Raw genomic sequence first — 18,779 nt, 5'->3', positions numbered from 1 at the left:
GTTGAGCACATGACCATACCTTGTACAGATTGCACATCACCCATGCCCTGTACAGGTTGCACATCACATGACCAAATGTGCCTGGCACATTACAAGATCATATCATGTAGAAAATGGTAAGCAAATGACCAAATGGTACCAATCTGACCAAATGCTAATAATCTCACCAAATGGCACAGCTCAAACATCATATATCAAATAGGAATTTTTTGTTCAGGCTACAAAACTCATCACAATCATAGCACAGATCACAACACAGTACGTACTATGCAATTACCAAAAGATCACAGACAGCCCAGATCATCTGGCTTAACTAACATATTTCACTGCATTTTGTCCACTGAAATTCAGAACAGTACACTGCATCTTGTGCAGACAGTGCCTCCCCGCAGCTGGTCCAGACTTCCGGACGGCGTCTGACAGCAGCGACGCACGGACGTATATCGTGCCGGAATCCTGCAGCAGCATCTTGCGCCGCCGCCGACAGCCGCACCACCTGCGGCTCCATTGTCGCCGTCCGCAGGGGCTCGAAAGACAGTGTCCTTCGGCCCAGCGCCGGCGCTGCCCCCTTCTCCGTCCTCCCGCGCAGCCGCGGAGCACTAGCACGGTTTCCACTCCGCCTCCACATTGTAGTCCGCCGCCTTGTACACCACGCGGAGCAGCCCTGCCGCCGGCCGCTGCGCGTATGACCCACGCAGAGCACCCCGCCACCGCCGCTGTTCGACATCCTGCACTCGCCGGCCCTGCCACCGGGCGCCATGCCCATGGCCGCTGCCTTCTCCAGCGAACGCCTGTGGTTCCCAACCGCCGCCGCCACGCATGGTTCTCTACAGTTAGGGATTGGAGAAAGAATTGGGGATCGAACAGAGGAAGTTTCCGCTTCTCAAGCTCAACTATAGAGAAAACGATGCGGCCCGCGAGGCCGTGACAGCCTGCGTCGGCCCGCGTTGACGTGGCTTGAGGCGTAGACGCGTACGTACGTGGGGCCCGCCCCAGGACCGTCGATGGACCATCTTCGCAAGTACCAGGATCGTAGCGAGGCAACCCGCGAGCTCGAGGACCGTTCTGGACCAAACCGACGAGTATGGGGACTGTACGTGCAATTCACTCGAAGACGATGGGGATGAGAACGAGTGAAAAGGGCTGGAGAGAAAGAGATAAGGTCAAGGCAGAAAAAGCGGTCGAGCGGGTCCACAACACGTGTGGCGTGCGGGACGGACTTCACGTGCACAGGAAACAGGCAGGGGCCACAGCCAGCGTGGCACGAGCCGGCTGAAAGTTCGGCCGGCGCGCCGAACGCAAGCATTTACCATTTTTCAATGGGGAAATTTGAATAGTAGTCGTACTATATTCTGGGCTTCGCCAGTGGAAATCGAATCATGTAGCCCATGGGCTAAGCCCATCTCACTGTCCCGGCCACACACACACTCCTCTCCTCTCCTCTGATTTGTCTCAAAAAAAAAAAAACACTCCTCCCCTTCCCCTCCCGTGGCCGGCGATGGCCGCTTCCCGCCGCCTGGCGCGGAAGCTCCCCTCCATCATCTCCAAGCACCAGCGCCTCATCTCGCCGGAGATCGAAACCCTAGAGGAGACCCCCGAAATCTCCACCTCGCCCGCCTCCATCCCCCTCGACCCCTCCCTGCCGCTACTCCCGCTCGCCGTCTCCCACCTCTCGCCGCCGAGCCCCCTCCCGGCTCTCCCCTCGGCGCACGCCTCCTCCCCGGAGGCGCTCCTCCGCCTCCTGCGCCGCGCGCGGCACCACCCGCGCCTGGCGCCGCTCGACCTCCACCTCCTCCTCGCGGCCGCCGACTCCTCCTCGGCCTTCCGCCCCGACCACCGGCTCACGAGCCTCCTCGCCGCGCGCCTCCCCTCGCTGCGGCGCCTCCTCCAGCTCGTCCTCTCGCGCCCCTGCCCCTGCGCCGACGACTCCATCTTCGCATGCCCCGACCTCCTCCCGACCTTCCGCAAGGCCATCCTCGCCTTCGCCACCTCCGGCGACATCCCCGCGGCTTCCGAAGCCCTCGCGTCCCTCCGGCGCGCCGCGGACTCGCCCCTCCCCGCCGAGTTCTACAACATCATCCTCCACGCCCTCGCCCGTGTCCACCGCCATGACGACGCCATCCGCTTCTACAGCGAGATGACCAGCGTCCACAGCGTCGCACCGGATGCCTACACCTTCAACATACTCATCAACAGTTCCTGCCGCGTCGAAGGCGTCGATGCCGCCATGCGGTGGTTTGAGGAGATGCGGCGCCGGAGCTGTGCGCCGACTGGTGTGAGCTTCAATACTCTTATGCGCGGGTTCTTCAGAGAAGGAAGGCACAAGGAAGGTCTTAAGGTTGCTCATGAGATGCTGCAGCTTGGGGTCGGGCTGTCCGTTGCTTCCATGGAGATTTTGATCGGTGGGCTGTGCCGTGGAGGCGAGGCTTCGAAGGCAGCAGAGTTATTTGCCGAGTTTTTGGTGGATGCGGTGGCGCAGGAAGGGTTTGATTGCTTGGATCTGGTTGAATCGCTGTGCCATGTTGGAAGGGTGGACAAAGCAGTGGAAGTGGTGGAGTTGGTATTGGAGAGGAACAGGGCATCCTGCTTGAGTGTCCCTGCTGGCGTAACGTTTCTGGATTGCTTGGTGAAGGCGGGGAGGCTGGATGATGTGTGCCGGTTGATGGGAAGGATGGTTCGGGAGGGGATTGTACCAGATACCATATCTTGTAACTGTATCTTGGAGGCACTTTGTGAAGCTGGACGGACTTCTGATGCAAACAAGCTGAGGATTCTGGCTAAGGAGAAGGGTTTTCAGGCTGATGGTGTGACCTATAGCATGCTGGTGCAGGGGTTTGGTAGGCAGGGAAGGGTGTCGGAAGGCGAGGCTGTGTTGGATGAAATGCTTGATTTAGGGTTTATACCTAACATTGTGGCTTACAATAGGCTTCTTGATAGCTTACACGTGCGGAGATCTTTGCAATAACAAGTGAACTCCTCTAGGCATGTGTATGCTCCAAACATTTGTTGGCCACATGGAAGCATCAAACTGCAAGATGTCAGAGAGTTGGAGCTTAGAATTCATGTGCAAAGACTTTTGGAGGAACATAAAACAAAACAAGGGATAGTCAGATAGATGGCAGTTGAGACGAGCGGTGGTCATAATTGCACTGACAGAAGTTGCGAAATTCCAATGATTCGAATGAGGTATTGTTTTGATTATGCCCTTTAGTTCGAATATTAGTCTCGATTTTGTTGTCTGCACACATTGTTGCTTCTTAGTTAAAGCACCATTAGTCATTGTCTTGGACTCATGGTATCTGTAAATAGTTACGCGATTCACTGATTTGTTCGTCCTCCTACGGGATCTATATTTACTTTGTTCGTCAAGGATGCAATCAGCCAACTCGCCAAGCCTGCATATAGCTATACCATTTTTTGGAATAGATATATAACTATATTTAAAGTCAACTTAGTGGTTGTTTGGATTGGAAGAAATTAAGCTGGGTTATCAGAAAACAGGTTTTAGGAGAGATTTTAGGAAAATGCATTTTAGTTAGTTTTTTATTAGAACTAGTTTGTACAATTCTTTGTTTGGACTAAAAATGCTTCTACAAAATAGCGTTTGGGAAATCCAATGAACAGCGCACATGGGTATTGACTGCACGCACCCAAGCAAGAACATGAAGCCATGGCCTTCCTCCTCCCCAAGCTCAACACGTGCATCTAGCAAATCACCCCTGCATCTGTTATTCTGCTTGAGGCATTTGTGATATGTTCGAGAAACACCAAGATAATTTGCCGGGCCTGACCAGAATGCTAGAAGATAAGCCTCTCAGCTGGTTGCAGAACGTGATTGGATATTTCCCTTCCATCAACAGATTTATGTTTGGATTTGGAACGTTGACAAGGTTAGTCATCCTGGTTTAAATACTATGAGAAATGGCTGACACGCCGGGGACCTAACAAGCTAAAATTGCACTCACCATCAATTTGTGCTTCTGCTGATCTTGTTCCCCAATAATCAGTTACTATTGGCCATCTACTTCATTATATTTCATGGACGCTGACCAGGAGAATTTGTAGTAATATGAGCTAAGTACCTTTTTTATAAACTTCATCTTATGAATATGTAAAGTGGCAGTACTCGCAGTGTTTCGCAAATATATCAGTTGATTGCAGTAGTGACAGTACCCACAGTCCCACATTGTTATTGAATTACCCTTCCAGATTGGCTGGCTGAAATAGACTATCTAGAGAAATACTCCCTCCGTCTCATAATGTAAGCCATTTTTTTAGTGTCAAAAAACGTCCTACATTACAACAACAACAGCAACATGCTGCAAGCCTTTAGTCCCAAACAAGTTGGGGTAGGCTAGAGGTGAAACCCATAAGAGTTATCTAGAGAAATATATGAACCATGATAAAAGTTTTCTTGGTAACAATACTGAATAAAATCTGCCATATACAACACCCATTTACCAGTTGCTACTCATTTGCTGCCATGATATAGTGCTTATTCATGTCACCCTGCACAACATATATTCCCATTCTAATAAAAGCGAAAAAACCCAGATAATCAAGGATTTCGAAACTGAAACAAGTGAACTCGTTGCAAAAGTGTACTAGTAAGTATACTGCAGGCTCCGTCCGTTAGGGTGGCCAAATGTATTGGAAGGGAGCTTGTGAAGTTTGGAGGTAAAAGGAGGCGAGTAAGTTGGGATACAGAATCATTACTAGTTTCTTTGACATCATTTTCGGATTTGCTAATTCTCATGAGAATTGTCTCATCTAACTCCTATGCCATTTGATTTTATGCGGAGATTCATGCAGTTTTTTTTCTTTTTATTTTTCCATGCTAATGTCACTTAGATGAGACTTAGTGAACTCTCGTCTAGATGAGAGCTAGCCACACCCATTATTTTCCGCACATTAAATTCATAGTAGAGTAATCTCGTGCTAAGATGCAAATCACTGGTTTGAATCTGATAGGATACTTTCTTACTAAATTGATTCACTTTTTTTTCTTTGTTTTTGTAACTTTCTCTATATTTTTTAGAGAATTTTATGACTTAGTGCCGGATGCATGCATTTTTGGTCTGAACACTAAATGAAGCACGAACTAGAAATATATATTCTAAAATGTATTTTTAGCTAATTTTCTCTCTTTATGCTTTCTTCCGGGCTTAGATTCCTGCCATTGAGGCCTCAATTGCTCCTCTGGGAGCATGCTTCTAAACCATGAATGTTGGCTTGGTAGCTTATTATCTTCAGCATATTAGATATCGATTAAATGTTTCAGGTGATACATTCCTGTATCAGAGTTGAAATGTTTTTTGGATAACGACACATGCATACATCTTGCCATTTGTAATCTACAAAATATATAAAGTGAAAGTACTCACAGTGCTAATCAACATATCAGTTGGTTTTGGTAACTACAGTACCCAAAGTCTTCAGCATCTAAATCATGAATATCGGGTTGGTAGCTTATGTTCTTCAACATATTAGTTTTTTTGTGACAAAGAGCATATTAGATATCAACCAGGGTGATAGTGATACATTTCACTATTAGAGTTGACACCCTGGTAATTATATTTGGCAAATGTGCTTCCGTTTTATTTGCCTATGTTTCTCTTCTTTTTGTGTGCCTTTTTTTGTGGGCGCAAGCCTCTGCCGTTGAAGCCTGAACTGCTGCTCTAGGAGGCAGGACCAAGGTTCTATGTGTTCAGCATTGGTAGCGTATTGTCTATTTGTCTTCAGCATGTTAGATATCAACAATATATCGGGTGATATGGTCAAGTACTGGAGTTGATTAAGCATATTGTGCCATGACTTCCAAGTGTCACCCTGATAACGACATATTTCTTATTCTTATTATGGGCAGCCCTCTATAATGGACTACTAAGACTAGCATGTAGTGCTTGCCCTTAATGTAAGCTACAATACTCCACCAGACCACCCTGTTAGGAACGGCCGGCCGGCCGGCTGGCTCATCCAGAGACATATCCTCCGCAGCAAGCGAAGCTTCTACCAAGCCATCATGAAGCATCTCCATTCTGTATGCTTTCTCTTACTCTCTTACACTTGTCTCCTATTATACGTCGCCGCGCCGGCGAGTGCCAACATCCGGGGTGAAGCTGAAGCACTTGTGAAGTGGAAGGCTAGCTTGGTCGATGCCGATGGGTCCCTTAGTACATGGTCGATGGCCAACTCCACAAGCCTTTGCAACTGGTGGCACGTCACTTGTGACTTGGCTGGGCACATCAGGCAGCTCATGCTTATCGAGACAAGTCTGAATGGCACACTTGATGACTTCGACTTCCCCGCCTTTCCCCACATGGAGAAACTCATCCTGTACGACGTTGGTCTATATGGCACAATTCCAGCGGGGATTGGCAACCTCACGAGTTTGGTTGTGTTGGACCTCAGCAGAAACCCATATTTGAGAGGCGCCATTCCTCGCAGCATTGGCCAGCTGATGCACCTTGGTTTACTGCGATTGAGATATTTGAAGCTTGATAGCACGCTACCTGAAGAGATTGGTAACCTGACGAGCTTGGACGAGCTCGATCTGTACTCAGTTACTTTGACAGGGTCAATCCCACCAACAATTGGGTTGCTCGTGAAGCTCCGGAAGCTTATCCTGCGAAACAATAAGCTGACAGGGAGAATCCCGCTGGAGATTGGAAACATGACAGAACTGCAGTCCATAGAGCTGGATGATAACCATTTGGAAGGGCAGCTGCCAGGTACCATCATTCATCTGAGAAAACTCAGGTATTTGTATCTGTCAGAAAACCAACTTGGAGGCCACATCTTCCCGGAGCTTGGGAATAGCAGTCTCCTGGATGAGGTCGAGATTGCAAAGAATAACTTCTTTGGGGTGTTCCCGTCATCCATTTGCGCAGGAGGTGCACTGAAATTTCTCATTGCTGGATATAATGGATTTACCGGCATTCACCGTCAGACCTTTAAAAACTGCACATCCTTGCACAGTGTTGACTTCACGGCAAACAACATTGTTGCAGAGTTAAGGGACTGTTTTCATGAGCATCTTGGACAGCTTCAGGCAATGGATTTCAGTGAAAACCAGTTCTATGGCACGGTTCTGACAGATTGGGGCGAGGTATTCCTTTGTAATTATACCCTTTTAGACTTCCTAGACCTATCAAATAATTCCTTGCATGGAGGTCTCTCCCAGTGTTTCTGGGACATGGCAAGCTTGATGTTCATGGATCTATCGAGCAACTCCTTCAGTGGCGTGGTTCCATTCTCGAGGACATGTAGTGTTGATCTGAACTATCTACACCTAGCCAATAACCATTTCATAGGAGCCTTCCCGTTTGGTCTTAAGAAATGTAAAAACCTGATCACTCTAGATCTTGGAGGCAATAATTTCTCAGGTACGATACCATCTTGGATAAGCAAGAACTTACCTGGACTCAAGTTTCTTCGTCTGTCATCCAACACATTCGAAGGTGTCATACCTCTTCAGGTATTACACTTTCACAAACTCCAATTGTTGGACTTGTCAAAAAACAAGCTCACAGGACCCGTTCCAGATGATTTTTCAAATTTTACTGGCATGGCACATGAACAGGAACAAATTGACTATGTATATACTGGCTACGGCGTGCATGCACAGCAAATCCAAATAGTTTGGAAGAATGTAGATCATGTTTACGTTATGGTGATAGCAGGCATGGCCGGTATCGACTTATCTGGGAACTTTCTTTCACAAGAGATCCCACATGGGCTCACAACGCTTCTTGGAATCAGGTACCTGAACTTATCAGGAAATCATTTGTCAGGTCGTATTCCCAAAGACATTGGCAATCTGGTACTGCTGGAATCCTTGGACCTTTCTCGGAACCAACTATCAGGGGAAATTCCTCCAAGCTTTGCAGATTTGAAGACCATAAGCGTCCTGAACCTCTCGAGCAACAGTTTATCAGGGAGGATACCTACGGGCAATCAGTTGCAGACACTCGTAGATCCTTCAATATACAGCAATAATCCTGGGCTGTGCGGGTTTCCGTTGGAAGACTGTGTAAACTCGTCGACACCTACGCAAACCGAAGAGAGTCAGGCTGAAGATAGAGAGGCATTGTGGTTGTATTGCTTCGTGGCTGCTGGGTTCATCTTTGGGTTCTGGCTGTACTGGGGCATGTTCATGTTCCGCAGCGAGACATGGAGATTTTCGTTCTATCAATATGTGGACAACATGCAAGCCATGGTAACCAAGAAGATATATAGCTGCATGTCGCACTTTCGGGTCAATGGCGCTGAATGATGAAGAGTGTCACGTGGTGCTGAAGTAATGGTGTATCGCGTCCTATATCGAGCATGTCTGTAATATTTCCCTTCCTCTGTTAGTTGGACGTTTTGTTGTAATTTGATGTTACTCAGGTTTTGTGGCGCTGAAACCTACTGGTTTCAGATTTCAGATTTGATTGTTTGGTACCTAAGGCTATTTGGAGTGAAGTGAATGAGTTCTTTGAAATCAGTTACGTAGTCATAATTCTGAATCTGTAGCTTGTTTTTTGGTTAGTAACACTAGGCATGCTGTTTTGAGCACTTCTTGTGCAGCCATTTTGTGGAGTTTCTGGAAACATATGAATGTTATCATTTTTAGCTCCCAACACATGGTTCCTTATGAATTTGGTTAAAAAAACTGAAGCGTAATATTTCAAATTTGCTGGCTGCTCATCAATCTGATCAACCAGAGCGGCATGCACTTATGCAGGCTATTTTTTTTTCCAAATAATACAATCTTTTTATGAAATTTCAGAAATATTACGCCATAATTATATTTTTTTAAAATATTACCCAGTCGGCCTACTGCTGACTGATTGGATCTAGTCGGCCTACTGCTGGCTTATTGGCCCCCAGTCGGCCCACTGCCGGCTGATTGGATCCAGTCGGCCCACTGCTGGCCGATTGGCCAAAGTCGGCCCACTGCTGGCCGGTTGACACCAAGTCTACTTCCTCTAGGCCGATAGGTGCATGCACCCATTTATCTGTTGAATAGGTATTTGAAAAATATTGAAAAGTATTTGGAAAATGTTGACCATGCATGTAAAAATGTTAATCAAGCATTTGAAATAAAATGTTGAACAAGTATTTGAAAAAAAGTTGAACAAGTATTTGAAAAAAATGTTGAACAAATATTTGAAAATTGTTGAATAGGTATTTGGAAAATATTGCAGAAGTATTTTAAAAAAGTTGACAATGTATATAAAAATGTTGAACAAGTATTTGTAAAAATGTTGAACAAGTATTTGAAAATATGTTGAACAAGTATTTGAAATATATTAAACAAGTATTTAATTTTTTTGAAATGTTTAACATTTGGAAGCTGCCATGGCAATCGCCAGCGCAGCTAACCACCCCATCAGCTTCCAGTTACTGGTTAGAAAAGGGATTGTGACCAACTAGAGGTGACTGAGCCGGTCTTCCCCATTATTTCTTTCTTTTTTCTTTTCTTTCTATATTATTTTTTAAAATACTTGTTCAAAAAAATTTAAATAATTGTTCAAAATTTTCCAAATACTTGTTAAGCATTTTTATATACATGATCAACATTTTTACAAATACTTGTTCAACATTTTTATATACATGATCAATATTTTTTAAATACTTGTTCAATATTTTTTTTCAAATACTTGTTCAAGATTTTTTGCAAATGCTTGATTAACATTTTTATATACATGATAATTTTTTTTAAAATACTTGTTCAACATTTTTCAAATACCTATTCAACAGTCAAATATTTGTTCAACATTTTTCAAATACTTGTTCAACATTTTTTTTCAAATGCTTGATTAACATTTTTATATGCATGTTCAACATTTTTTAAAATACTTCTTCAACATTTTTTAAATACCTATTCAACAGATAAATGGGTGCATGCACCTGTCGGCCTAGAAGAAGCAGACTAGGTGCCAATCGGCCAGCAGTGGGCCGACTGGATCCAGTGGGCCGGCAGTGGGCCGACTGGGGGCCAATCGGCCAGCAGTAGACCGACTGGATCCAATCGGTCAGCAGTAGGCCGACTGGGTAATATTTAAAAAAAATATATAATTATGACGTAATATTTCTGAAATTTAATATAAAAATGTACTATTTTAAAAAAATTAGCCTTATGCAGGCCATCTGCTGTCAGCGTTCCTGCAGATGAAGCACTAGTCGGGTAGAAGCAGCGGTGAAGATAACATCTGAAAATGCTATGATTGTAATAACCCTGTTGGCTCCGGTGAATTGCCATGACATGAGAGAAGATCACAGATGAAGAAAATACAGGAGTAATAAAAGTGGGACGGAACTTTTCTTCAGTTATTTTTTCTATGTCTCAGAAGCGTCTCCATATTCGGGATTACAACTCTGTCAGAATCTGTTTCCTCCTCTGTTTCTGAATGAATATCATCCATAGGCAGCAGGGTGGTTACAGTGATCTGCTGTGATGATGGAAAAGCAACCAGGCATATTTATGTTGCTAGAGAAAATTGTGAACGAACCTGAAAGAAAGAAAAACAGAGAGGATGTATGTTGAATTGTGTGCCTTTAATTTGTTTTCTGTTTCCTTTTTTTGGCTGCGGAAGGTTCCAGTTGGTAGACTTCTACAGCAGTATTTGAAAATGCAAAACCACCTAAAGTTGAATAATAAATAAACATCTAATTCCGATAGTTAAAATGTATTTTAGAAAGAGAATCAACCTGGGTTGGACGGTAAGGTGAGTACTTCTATGTCATTAAGGCGAAAAATTCTTTCAGTATGAGGGGCTTGAAGCTCAATGACTCTAGTCATCAGTAGGCAATTTGTGTATGTGCCCATGTGGTGGTGCTGCGAGTGCATGTGTGCGTTTGCGTTCGGGGTTTGAAAATAATATTTTTTGGAAGAGAAAAACCGAATACCATTGCTCCCAACAAGTTCAAATGGATTAACTTTTTTACATAAGTGGAGCCGGTAAGGCAAGTGACCAAAAAGCCTTTTAGCATGGATACCATCATCCTTGGATGCTAGAACATATGGAGGGCTAGGAAATGGAATAATTTTCAATAATGAAGATCCCATCATAGGAAGGTGGTTAAGGAATCTCAAAGAAGATTCACTGTAGCTGCCAATAGAATAAAGATGAAACACCTACTTCGTTTCAAAGCTTGGAGACAAATTGTTTGTAACTTGACCTGTCACGAACTCATCTAGGCGGATCGGATCGAGAGGGGAAAGGGGATGAGACCGAGACTTGGGAGAGAAGCTTCTTTCCATGGGAGGAGGTACAAATTAGGTGAGAATTCAGAGTTATCACTACACACACATCGCATGCCCTGCCTACTGGCCTACAGCTGGCTATATAGGCGCGCTCCACTTGGCAACTTGCCTTACGGGTGGGTCCATGCCACATGGCAGAGGGGGTCCCACCATCACGCGTCCACCGCATCATCTCCTGGTGATGCAGGTGTGACATTCCCCACTCCTTCAGAACGGACGTCGTCTTCAGGTTGTGCTTGCTGGTCCTCGGCGGCGGCCGGTGGTGCGTCCCATGCCGAGGCTTGTGGAAAACGGCGGCGAAGGGTGTCGTAGTCATCCCACGTCGTCGCCGTCTCGTCGTTGCGCCAGCGCACCTTGACCTGCACCAAGGTGTTGTTGCCACGCTTGACCATGTGCCGCTCCGGGATTTCCACCGGTTCGTCATCGTGGCCGGCGAGGTCTGGGGGTCGTGGCAGCTCGGAGAAGACCGGTGTATAGTTGGGGGTGAATGGCTTGAGCTGGGATACGTGGAAGACGGGGTGGATCTTGCTGTCCGCCGGCAACTCCAGTTTGTACGCCAGCTTGCCGACCTTGTCGATCATCGAGAATGGCCCGAAGTACTTGTACGCCAGCTTGGTGCAGGGTCTGTTGGCCACCGACGACTGCGCATAGGGCTGAAGCTTGAGGAGAACACCGTCGCCCACCTCGAAGGAGCGCTCGGTGCGATGCTGATCGGCCTGCTTCTTGAACATGTGCTGGGCACGGAGAATGTGTTCTCGCAGCCGCGCCGTGTGCACGACCCAGTCCCAGGGCTCACCGTCGATCATGGGCATCCTGTTTGTCGTCCCAGAGTGCCATGGCGCCCAGGTTGGGCTCGACGCCATAGAGAGCTTTGAAGGGGAAGCATTTTATCGAGGAATGGAATGATGAGTTGTACCAAAATTCCGCTGTAGGCAGCCATCGACGCCATTGCCGGGGCGCGTCGTGCACGGCACAACGCAAGTACATTTCCATGCACTGGTTGACGCGTTCGCTTTGGCCATCCGTCTGGGGGTGATATGCGTGGTGAAGAGCAGCTTGGTGCCCACGCTGGCGAAGAGCTCATGCCAGAGAGCGCTGGTGAAGACGTGATCGCGGTCGGAGATGATGGAGCTCGGGATGCCGTGCAGCTTGATGACCTGATCCCAGAAGACCTTGGCCACCTGAGGGGCTTTGAATGGGTGGCGAAGCGGAATGAAGTGCGCAGATTTGGTTAGTTTGTCCACGACCACCATTATCGAATCGAAGCCCACCGATGATGGCAAGCCCTCCACGAAATCCATGGTGAGGTCGCGCCAGGGAGCTATTGGAACTGGCAAGGGTGCGAGCGTGCCTGCCGGCTTGGATTACTCGTGCTTGGCATGCTGGCAGACTGGGCACTGCCGCACATAGTCGGTGACATCGGTCTTCAAGCCTTCCCAAATGAAGAGTTTCTTGACGCGCTGGTAGGTGGCCGTGGCGCCGGAGTGACCACCGACCGCGTTGTCGTGCAGAGCGCTGATGATCTTGGTGTGCAGTGCCGTGTTCTTGCCGATCCACAAGCGCTCCTGCTTGCGGATGAGCCCCTTGTAGAGCTCGTACCCGTCGTCGTCAGGACTGTGGATCGCGAGGCAAGCCAGGCGATCTTGCGCATCAGCGTCCGTGGCGTAGGAATTTGCCACTTCCTGAACCCACGCGGGCTGGCAGATGGAGAGCGCGTCGAGGTTCAGCGTCGTGCCCACGCGAGACAGAGCGTCAGCAGCTCCATTTTTGCTGCCACGACGGTAGCGGAACTTGAATTGGAGCCCCACTAGCTTGGCCATGGCCTTGTGCTGCAGGTCGGTGGCGAGCTGCTGGTCCTGCATGTTGCATAGGCTTTTGTGATCCGTGATGATGGTGAACGGACCCCGCTGCAAGTATGCCGCCACTTATCGACTGCCATCATGACGACGACGAACTCCTTCTCATATGCCGACAACCTCTGATTGCGCACGCCTAGGGCTTTGCTGAAGAATGCCACCGGGTGCCCTTCCTGAGCCAGCACCGCGCCAACGCCAATGTCGCACGCGTCTGTCTCAATTGCGAACGGGCGTGCGAAGTCTGGGAGCACGAGCACAGGCGCAGTCACCATTGTGCGCTTGAGGAGATCGAACGCCACCTGCGCCTTCTCTGTCCACTCAAAGCCCTTCTTGGTCAGCAAGCTAGTGGGCGGCTTGGCAATGATGACATAGTGCGCGATGAACTTGTGGTAGTAGCCGGTGAGGCCGAGGAAGCCGCGAAGCTCTGTCGTTGTGGTTGGGGTAGGCCATGCCACTATAGCTTGTGTCTTCTCGGGGTCCGTGGCGACGCCCTCCTTGGAAATGATATGGCCGAGGTAGGAGATGCTGTCTTGGGCGAAAGAGCACTTGGACTCCTTGGCGTACAGCTGGTGCTCTCGGAGCAGGGCGAGGATGAGGCGGAGGTGCTCCTCCAATGTTTCACTGAAGATTAAGATGTCATCCAGAAATATAATCACAAACTTACGCACGTACTTGGCGAAGATTGCATTCATCAGACACTGGAAGGTTGCCGGGGCGTTCGTCAGCCCAAACGGCATGTCCTTGAAGTGAAAGTGGCCACGGTGCGTCTTGAATGCCGTCTTCTCCTCGTCGCTTGCGCGCCATGCGTATCTGGTGATAACCAGCACGGAGATCCATCTTGGAGAAGAAGGCTGCTCCGGCAAACTCGTCGAGCAATTCGTCCATGATGGGCAGGGGAAATTTGTTCTTGACTGTGGCGTCGTTGAGCCGGCGATAATCGATGCAGAAGCGCCAGGTGCCGTCCTTCTTCACGAGCATAACAGGCGCGATGAAGGGACTCATTCTATGCTCAATGACGCCCGACTAGAGCATCTCCTGGACCTGACGCTCAATCTCGTCTTTCTATAAGGGCGAGTAGCGGTACAGTCACGAGTTGGCGGGGCACGCGTTGTCCACCAGGGTGATGGCGTGATCATAACGACGATGTGGAGACAAGCCCTTGGGGTGGGCGAACACGTCGGCGAAGTCCGTCAAGACGCTCTGCACACTTGGTGGCACCTTGGTCGCGTGCGGCTCTGGTGCACGGGGCAAGTCCAGGACTGCCATGTACTAAATATCGTTGCCGGCTTGCCACTTGTGCAGTTGCTCGGGCTCGATTTCTTCCATCCTCTCACTCTGCTTGGGTCGAACACCTTGCAGGGTGATCATGGCGCCGTGGTGTTCGAAGGTCATAGTCTTCTCGAGCCACTGGCAGCTCATCGGACTGAACTGCTCCAGCCAGTCCATGCCGAGCACGCCGTCGTAGGCCCCCAGATCCAATTGCCTCATGTCGGTGGTGAACGTGTGTCCCTGAATCCACCAGTTCAACCCTTGAACCATGCTGTTGCAAATCATGTGCTCTCTGTTGGCCATGCGGACCTCCACCGCTGGCACTGGTACAGATGGTGCATGCACGCGTTTGGCGAACGCCTTGGAGACGAAGCTGTGCATGCCCCCTGAGTCCACCAGGAGCAGCATGACTTGATTGCCGACGAGCGCGCGCAGGCGGATGGTGCGCGGCGACTCGGTGCCAGCAACAGCGTGTGTGGAGAGCACGCAACACTCCGGTGCGGGATCTTGATCAGCCGGCGCGTCGAGCAGATCCAGGGCATGCATAGCGTCGTCGCTTAGCACTTCACCATAGTCCCCGACTTGAATTGTGAGCAGTTGAGTGGCCGGTTTGCAGCAATGGTCGCGGGAGTATCGATCACCGCATTTGAGACAGAGCCCATTGGCTCGGTGGTGCTCGCAAAGTTGCCGCTCGCGTGTCAGGTCGTCGTTGGGCACTGTAGCGCCCCCTGGCCTAGGCACCCCCGCGACCCAAGGAGGAAGCGGTGGGGGAGGTGGTGGTGGTGGTCACCCCGCAGGAATGATCCGCGGTCGAGCATGTTGCGTGCCTGCCTCCTCTTCCACGATCCTGGCTAACACCGTTGCGCGTGTTATGCTGGACGACTCCTGAAGACGGACCGCAGCCTGCAGATCGTCGTGCAAACCCAGCAGGAACTGCGTGATGAACAACTTGTTGGAAATATGCCCTAGAGGCAATAATAAAAGGATTATTATTATATTTCCTTGTTCATGATAATTGTCTTTTATTCATGCTATAATTGTGTTATCCGGAAATCGTAATACATGTGTGAATACATAGACCACAATATGTCCCTAGTGAGCCTCTAGTTGACTAACCCGTTGATCAACAGATAGTCATGGTTTCCTGACTATGGACATTGGATGTCATTGATAACGGGATCACATCATTAGGAGAATGATGTGATGGACAAGACCCAATCCTAAGCATAGCGCAAAGATCGTGTAGTTCGTTTTCTAGAGCTTTTCCAATGTCAAGTATCTTTTCCTTAGACCATGAGACCGTGTAACTCCCGGACACCGTAGGAGTGCTTTGGGTGTACCAAACGTCACAACGTAACTGGGTGACTATAAAGGTATACTATGGGTATCTCCGAAAGTGTCTGTTGGGTTGACACGGATCGAGACTGGGATTTGTCACTCCGTATGACGGAGAGGTATCTCTGGGCCCACTCGGTAATGCATCATCATAATGAGATCAAAGTGACCAAATGTCTGTTCACGGGATCATGCATTACGGTACGAGTAAAGTGACTTGCCGGTAATGAGATTGAACGAGGTATTGGGATACCGACGATCGAATCTTGGGCAAGTAACATACCGATTGACAAAGGGAATTGTATATGGGGTTTCTTGAATCCTCGACATCATGGTTCATCCGATGAGATCATCGAGGAGCGTGTAGGAGCCAACATGGGTATCCAGATCCTGCTGTTGGTTATTGACAGGAGAGCCGTCTCGGTCATGTCTACATGTCTCCCGAACCCATAGGGTCTGCACACTTAAGGTTCGGTGATGCTAGGGTTGTAGAGATATTAGAATGCAGCAAACCGAAAGTTGTTCGGAGTCCCGGATGAGATCCCAGACGTCACGAGGAGTTCCGGAATGGTCCGGAGGTAAAGAATTATATATGGGAAGTCGAGTTTCGGCCATCGGGAAAGTTTCGGGGGTCACCGGTATTGTACTGGGACCACCAGAAGGGTCCTGGGGGTCCACCGGGTGGGGCCACCTATCCCGGAAGGCCCCATGGGCTGAAGTGGGAGGGGAACCAGCCCCTGGTGGGCTGGTGCGCCACCCCCTTGGGCCCCCCTGCGCCTAGGGTTGGGAACCCTAGGGGAGGGGGCGCCTCCACTTGCCTTGGGGGGCAAGGCACCCCCCTTGGACGCCGCCCCCCCTAGGAGATCCCATCTCCTAGGGTCGGCGCCCCCCTGGGGACCCTATATATAGAGGAGGGGAGGGAGTGCAGCCGCACCCTTGCACTTGGCGCCTCCCTTCCCCCTTGCTACACCTCTCCCTCCCGCAGACGCTTGGCGAAGCCCTGCCGGGATCCCTGCTGCATCCACCACCACACCGTCGTGCTGCTGGATCTTCATCAACCTCTCCTTCCCCCTTACTGGATCAAGAAGGAGGAGACTTCACGCTGACCGTACGTGTGTTGAACGCGGAGGTGCCGTCCGTTCGGCGCTAGGATCTCCGGTGATTTGGATCACGACGAGTACGACTCCCTCAACCCCGTTCTCTTGAACGCTTCCGCTCGATCTACAAGGGTATGTAGATGCACTCCTCTTTCTCGCTGCTAGATGAACTCATAGATTGATCTTGGTGAAACCGTAGGAATTTTTTTTATTTTCTGCAACGTTCCCAATAGTGGTATCAGAGCTAGGTCTATGCGTAGTTCTTTTTGCACGAGTAGAACACAAATCTGTTATGGGCGTAGATGTTGTCAACTTTCTTGCCGCTACTAGTCTTGTTTTGCTTCAGCGATATTGTGGGATGAAGCGGCCCGGACCGACCTTACACGTACGCTTACGTGAGACAGGTTCCACCGACTGACATGCACTAGTTGCATAAGGTGGCTAGCGGCTGTCTATCTCTCCCACTTTAGTTGGAGCGGATTCGATGAAAAGGGCCCTTATGAAGGGTAAATAGAGGTTGACAAATCACGTTGTGGCTTTTTCGTAGGTAAGAAAACGTTCTTGCTAGAACCCTATTGCAGCCACGTAAAAGATGCAACAACAATTAGAGGACGTCTAACTTGTTTTTGCAGCAATTTCTTTGTGAAGTGATATGGCCAAAAGTTGTGATGAATGATGAATGATATATTGTGATGTATGAGATCATGTTCTTGTAATAGGAATCACGACTTGCATGTCGATGAGTATGACAACCGGCAAGAGCCATAGGAGTTGTCTTAATTATTGTATGACCTGCGTGTCAATGATTTAACACCATGTAATTACTTTACTTTATTGCTAAACCGTTAGCTATAGTAGTAGAAGTAATAGTTGGCGAGAAACTTCATGGAGACACGATGATGGAGATCATGATGATGGAGATCATGGTGTCATGCCGGTGACGAAGATGATCAGGGAGCCCCGAAGATGGAGATCAAAGGAGCTATATGATATTGGCCATATCATGTCACTACTATTTGATTGCATGTGATGTTTATCATGTTTTTGCATCTTGTTTACTTAGAACGACGGTAGTAAATAAGATGATCCCTCACAATAATTTCAAGAAAGTGTTCCTCCTAACTGTGCGCCGTTGCGACAGTTCGTTGTTTCGAAGCACCACGTGATGATCGGGTGTGATAGATTCTAACGTTCACATAGAACGGGTGTAAAACAGATTTACACATGCAAAACACTTAGGCTAACTTGACGAGCCTAGCATGTACAGACATGGCCTCGGAACACAAGAGACTGAAAGGTCGATCATGAGTCGTATGAAAGATACGATCAACATGGAGATGTTCACCGATGATGACTAGTCCGTCTCACGTGATGATCGGACACGGGCTAGTTGACTCGGATCATGTAACACTTAGATGACTAGAGGGATGTCTAACCTGAGTGGGAGTTCATTAAATAATTTGATTAGATGAACTTAATTATCATGAACTTAGTCTAAAAGCTTTGCAAAAATGTCTTGTAGATCAAATGGCCAACGCTCATGTCAACATGAACTTCAATGCGTTCCTAGAGAAAACCAAGCTGAAAGATGATGGCAGCAACTATATGTACTGGGTCCGGAACCTGAGGATCATCCTCATAGCTGCCAAGAAAGCATATGTCCTAGAAGGACCGCTAGGTGAAGCACCCATCCCAGAAAACCAAGACGTTATGAACGCTTGGCAGTCACGTGCTGATGATTACTCCCTCGTTCAGTGCAGCATGCTTTACAGCTTAGAACCGGGGCTCCAAAAGCATTTTGAGCAACACGGAGCATATGAGATGTTCGAGGAGCTGAAAATGGTTTTCCAAGCTCACGCCCCGGTCAAGAGATATGAAGTCTCCGACAAGTTCTATAGTTGTAAGATGGAGGAAAATAGTTCTGTCAGTGAGCACATACTCAAAATGTCTGGGTTGCACAACTGCCTG

The 18,779-nt window shown here is 48.5% G+C and overlaps 1 protein-coding gene across 2 annotated transcripts; it reads left to right on the top strand.

Moving 5' to 3' along the window:
* The first annotated feature begins 1,483 nt into the window (after window positions 1-1,483).
* On the top strand, window positions 1,484-8,488 carry LOC119277685 (pentatricopeptide repeat-containing protein At2g36240-like). 2 transcript variants are annotated; one of them, XM_037558990.1, is made up of 2 exons: window positions 1,484-3,186; window positions 3,602-6,016. In XM_037558990.1, exon 1 carries the CDS (start codon window positions 1,499-1,501, stop codon window positions 2,963-2,965), a length of 1,467 nt encoding a protein of 488 aa, XP_037414887.1. In that variant the 5' UTR covers window positions 1,484-1,498; the 3' UTR covers window positions 2,966-3,186; window positions 3,602-6,016. The 2 variants fall into 2 exon arrangements, with proteins under 2 accessions (XP_037414887.1, XP_037414886.1); XM_037558989.1 differs by having other exon boundaries at window positions 2,983-3,186; window positions 3,602-8,488.
* The last annotated feature ends 10,291 nt before the right edge of the window (window positions 8,489-18,779 follow it).

This window comes from Triticum dicoccoides, chromosome 3B (assembly GCF_002162155.2).
Source record: "Triticum dicoccoides isolate Atlit2015 ecotype Zavitan chromosome 3B, WEW_v2.0, whole genome shotgun sequence".
Taxonomy (NCBI): domain Eukaryota; kingdom Viridiplantae; phylum Streptophyta; class Magnoliopsida; order Poales; family Poaceae; genus Triticum; species Triticum dicoccoides.
This window is presented reverse-complemented; position numbering and strand designations above follow the sequence as displayed.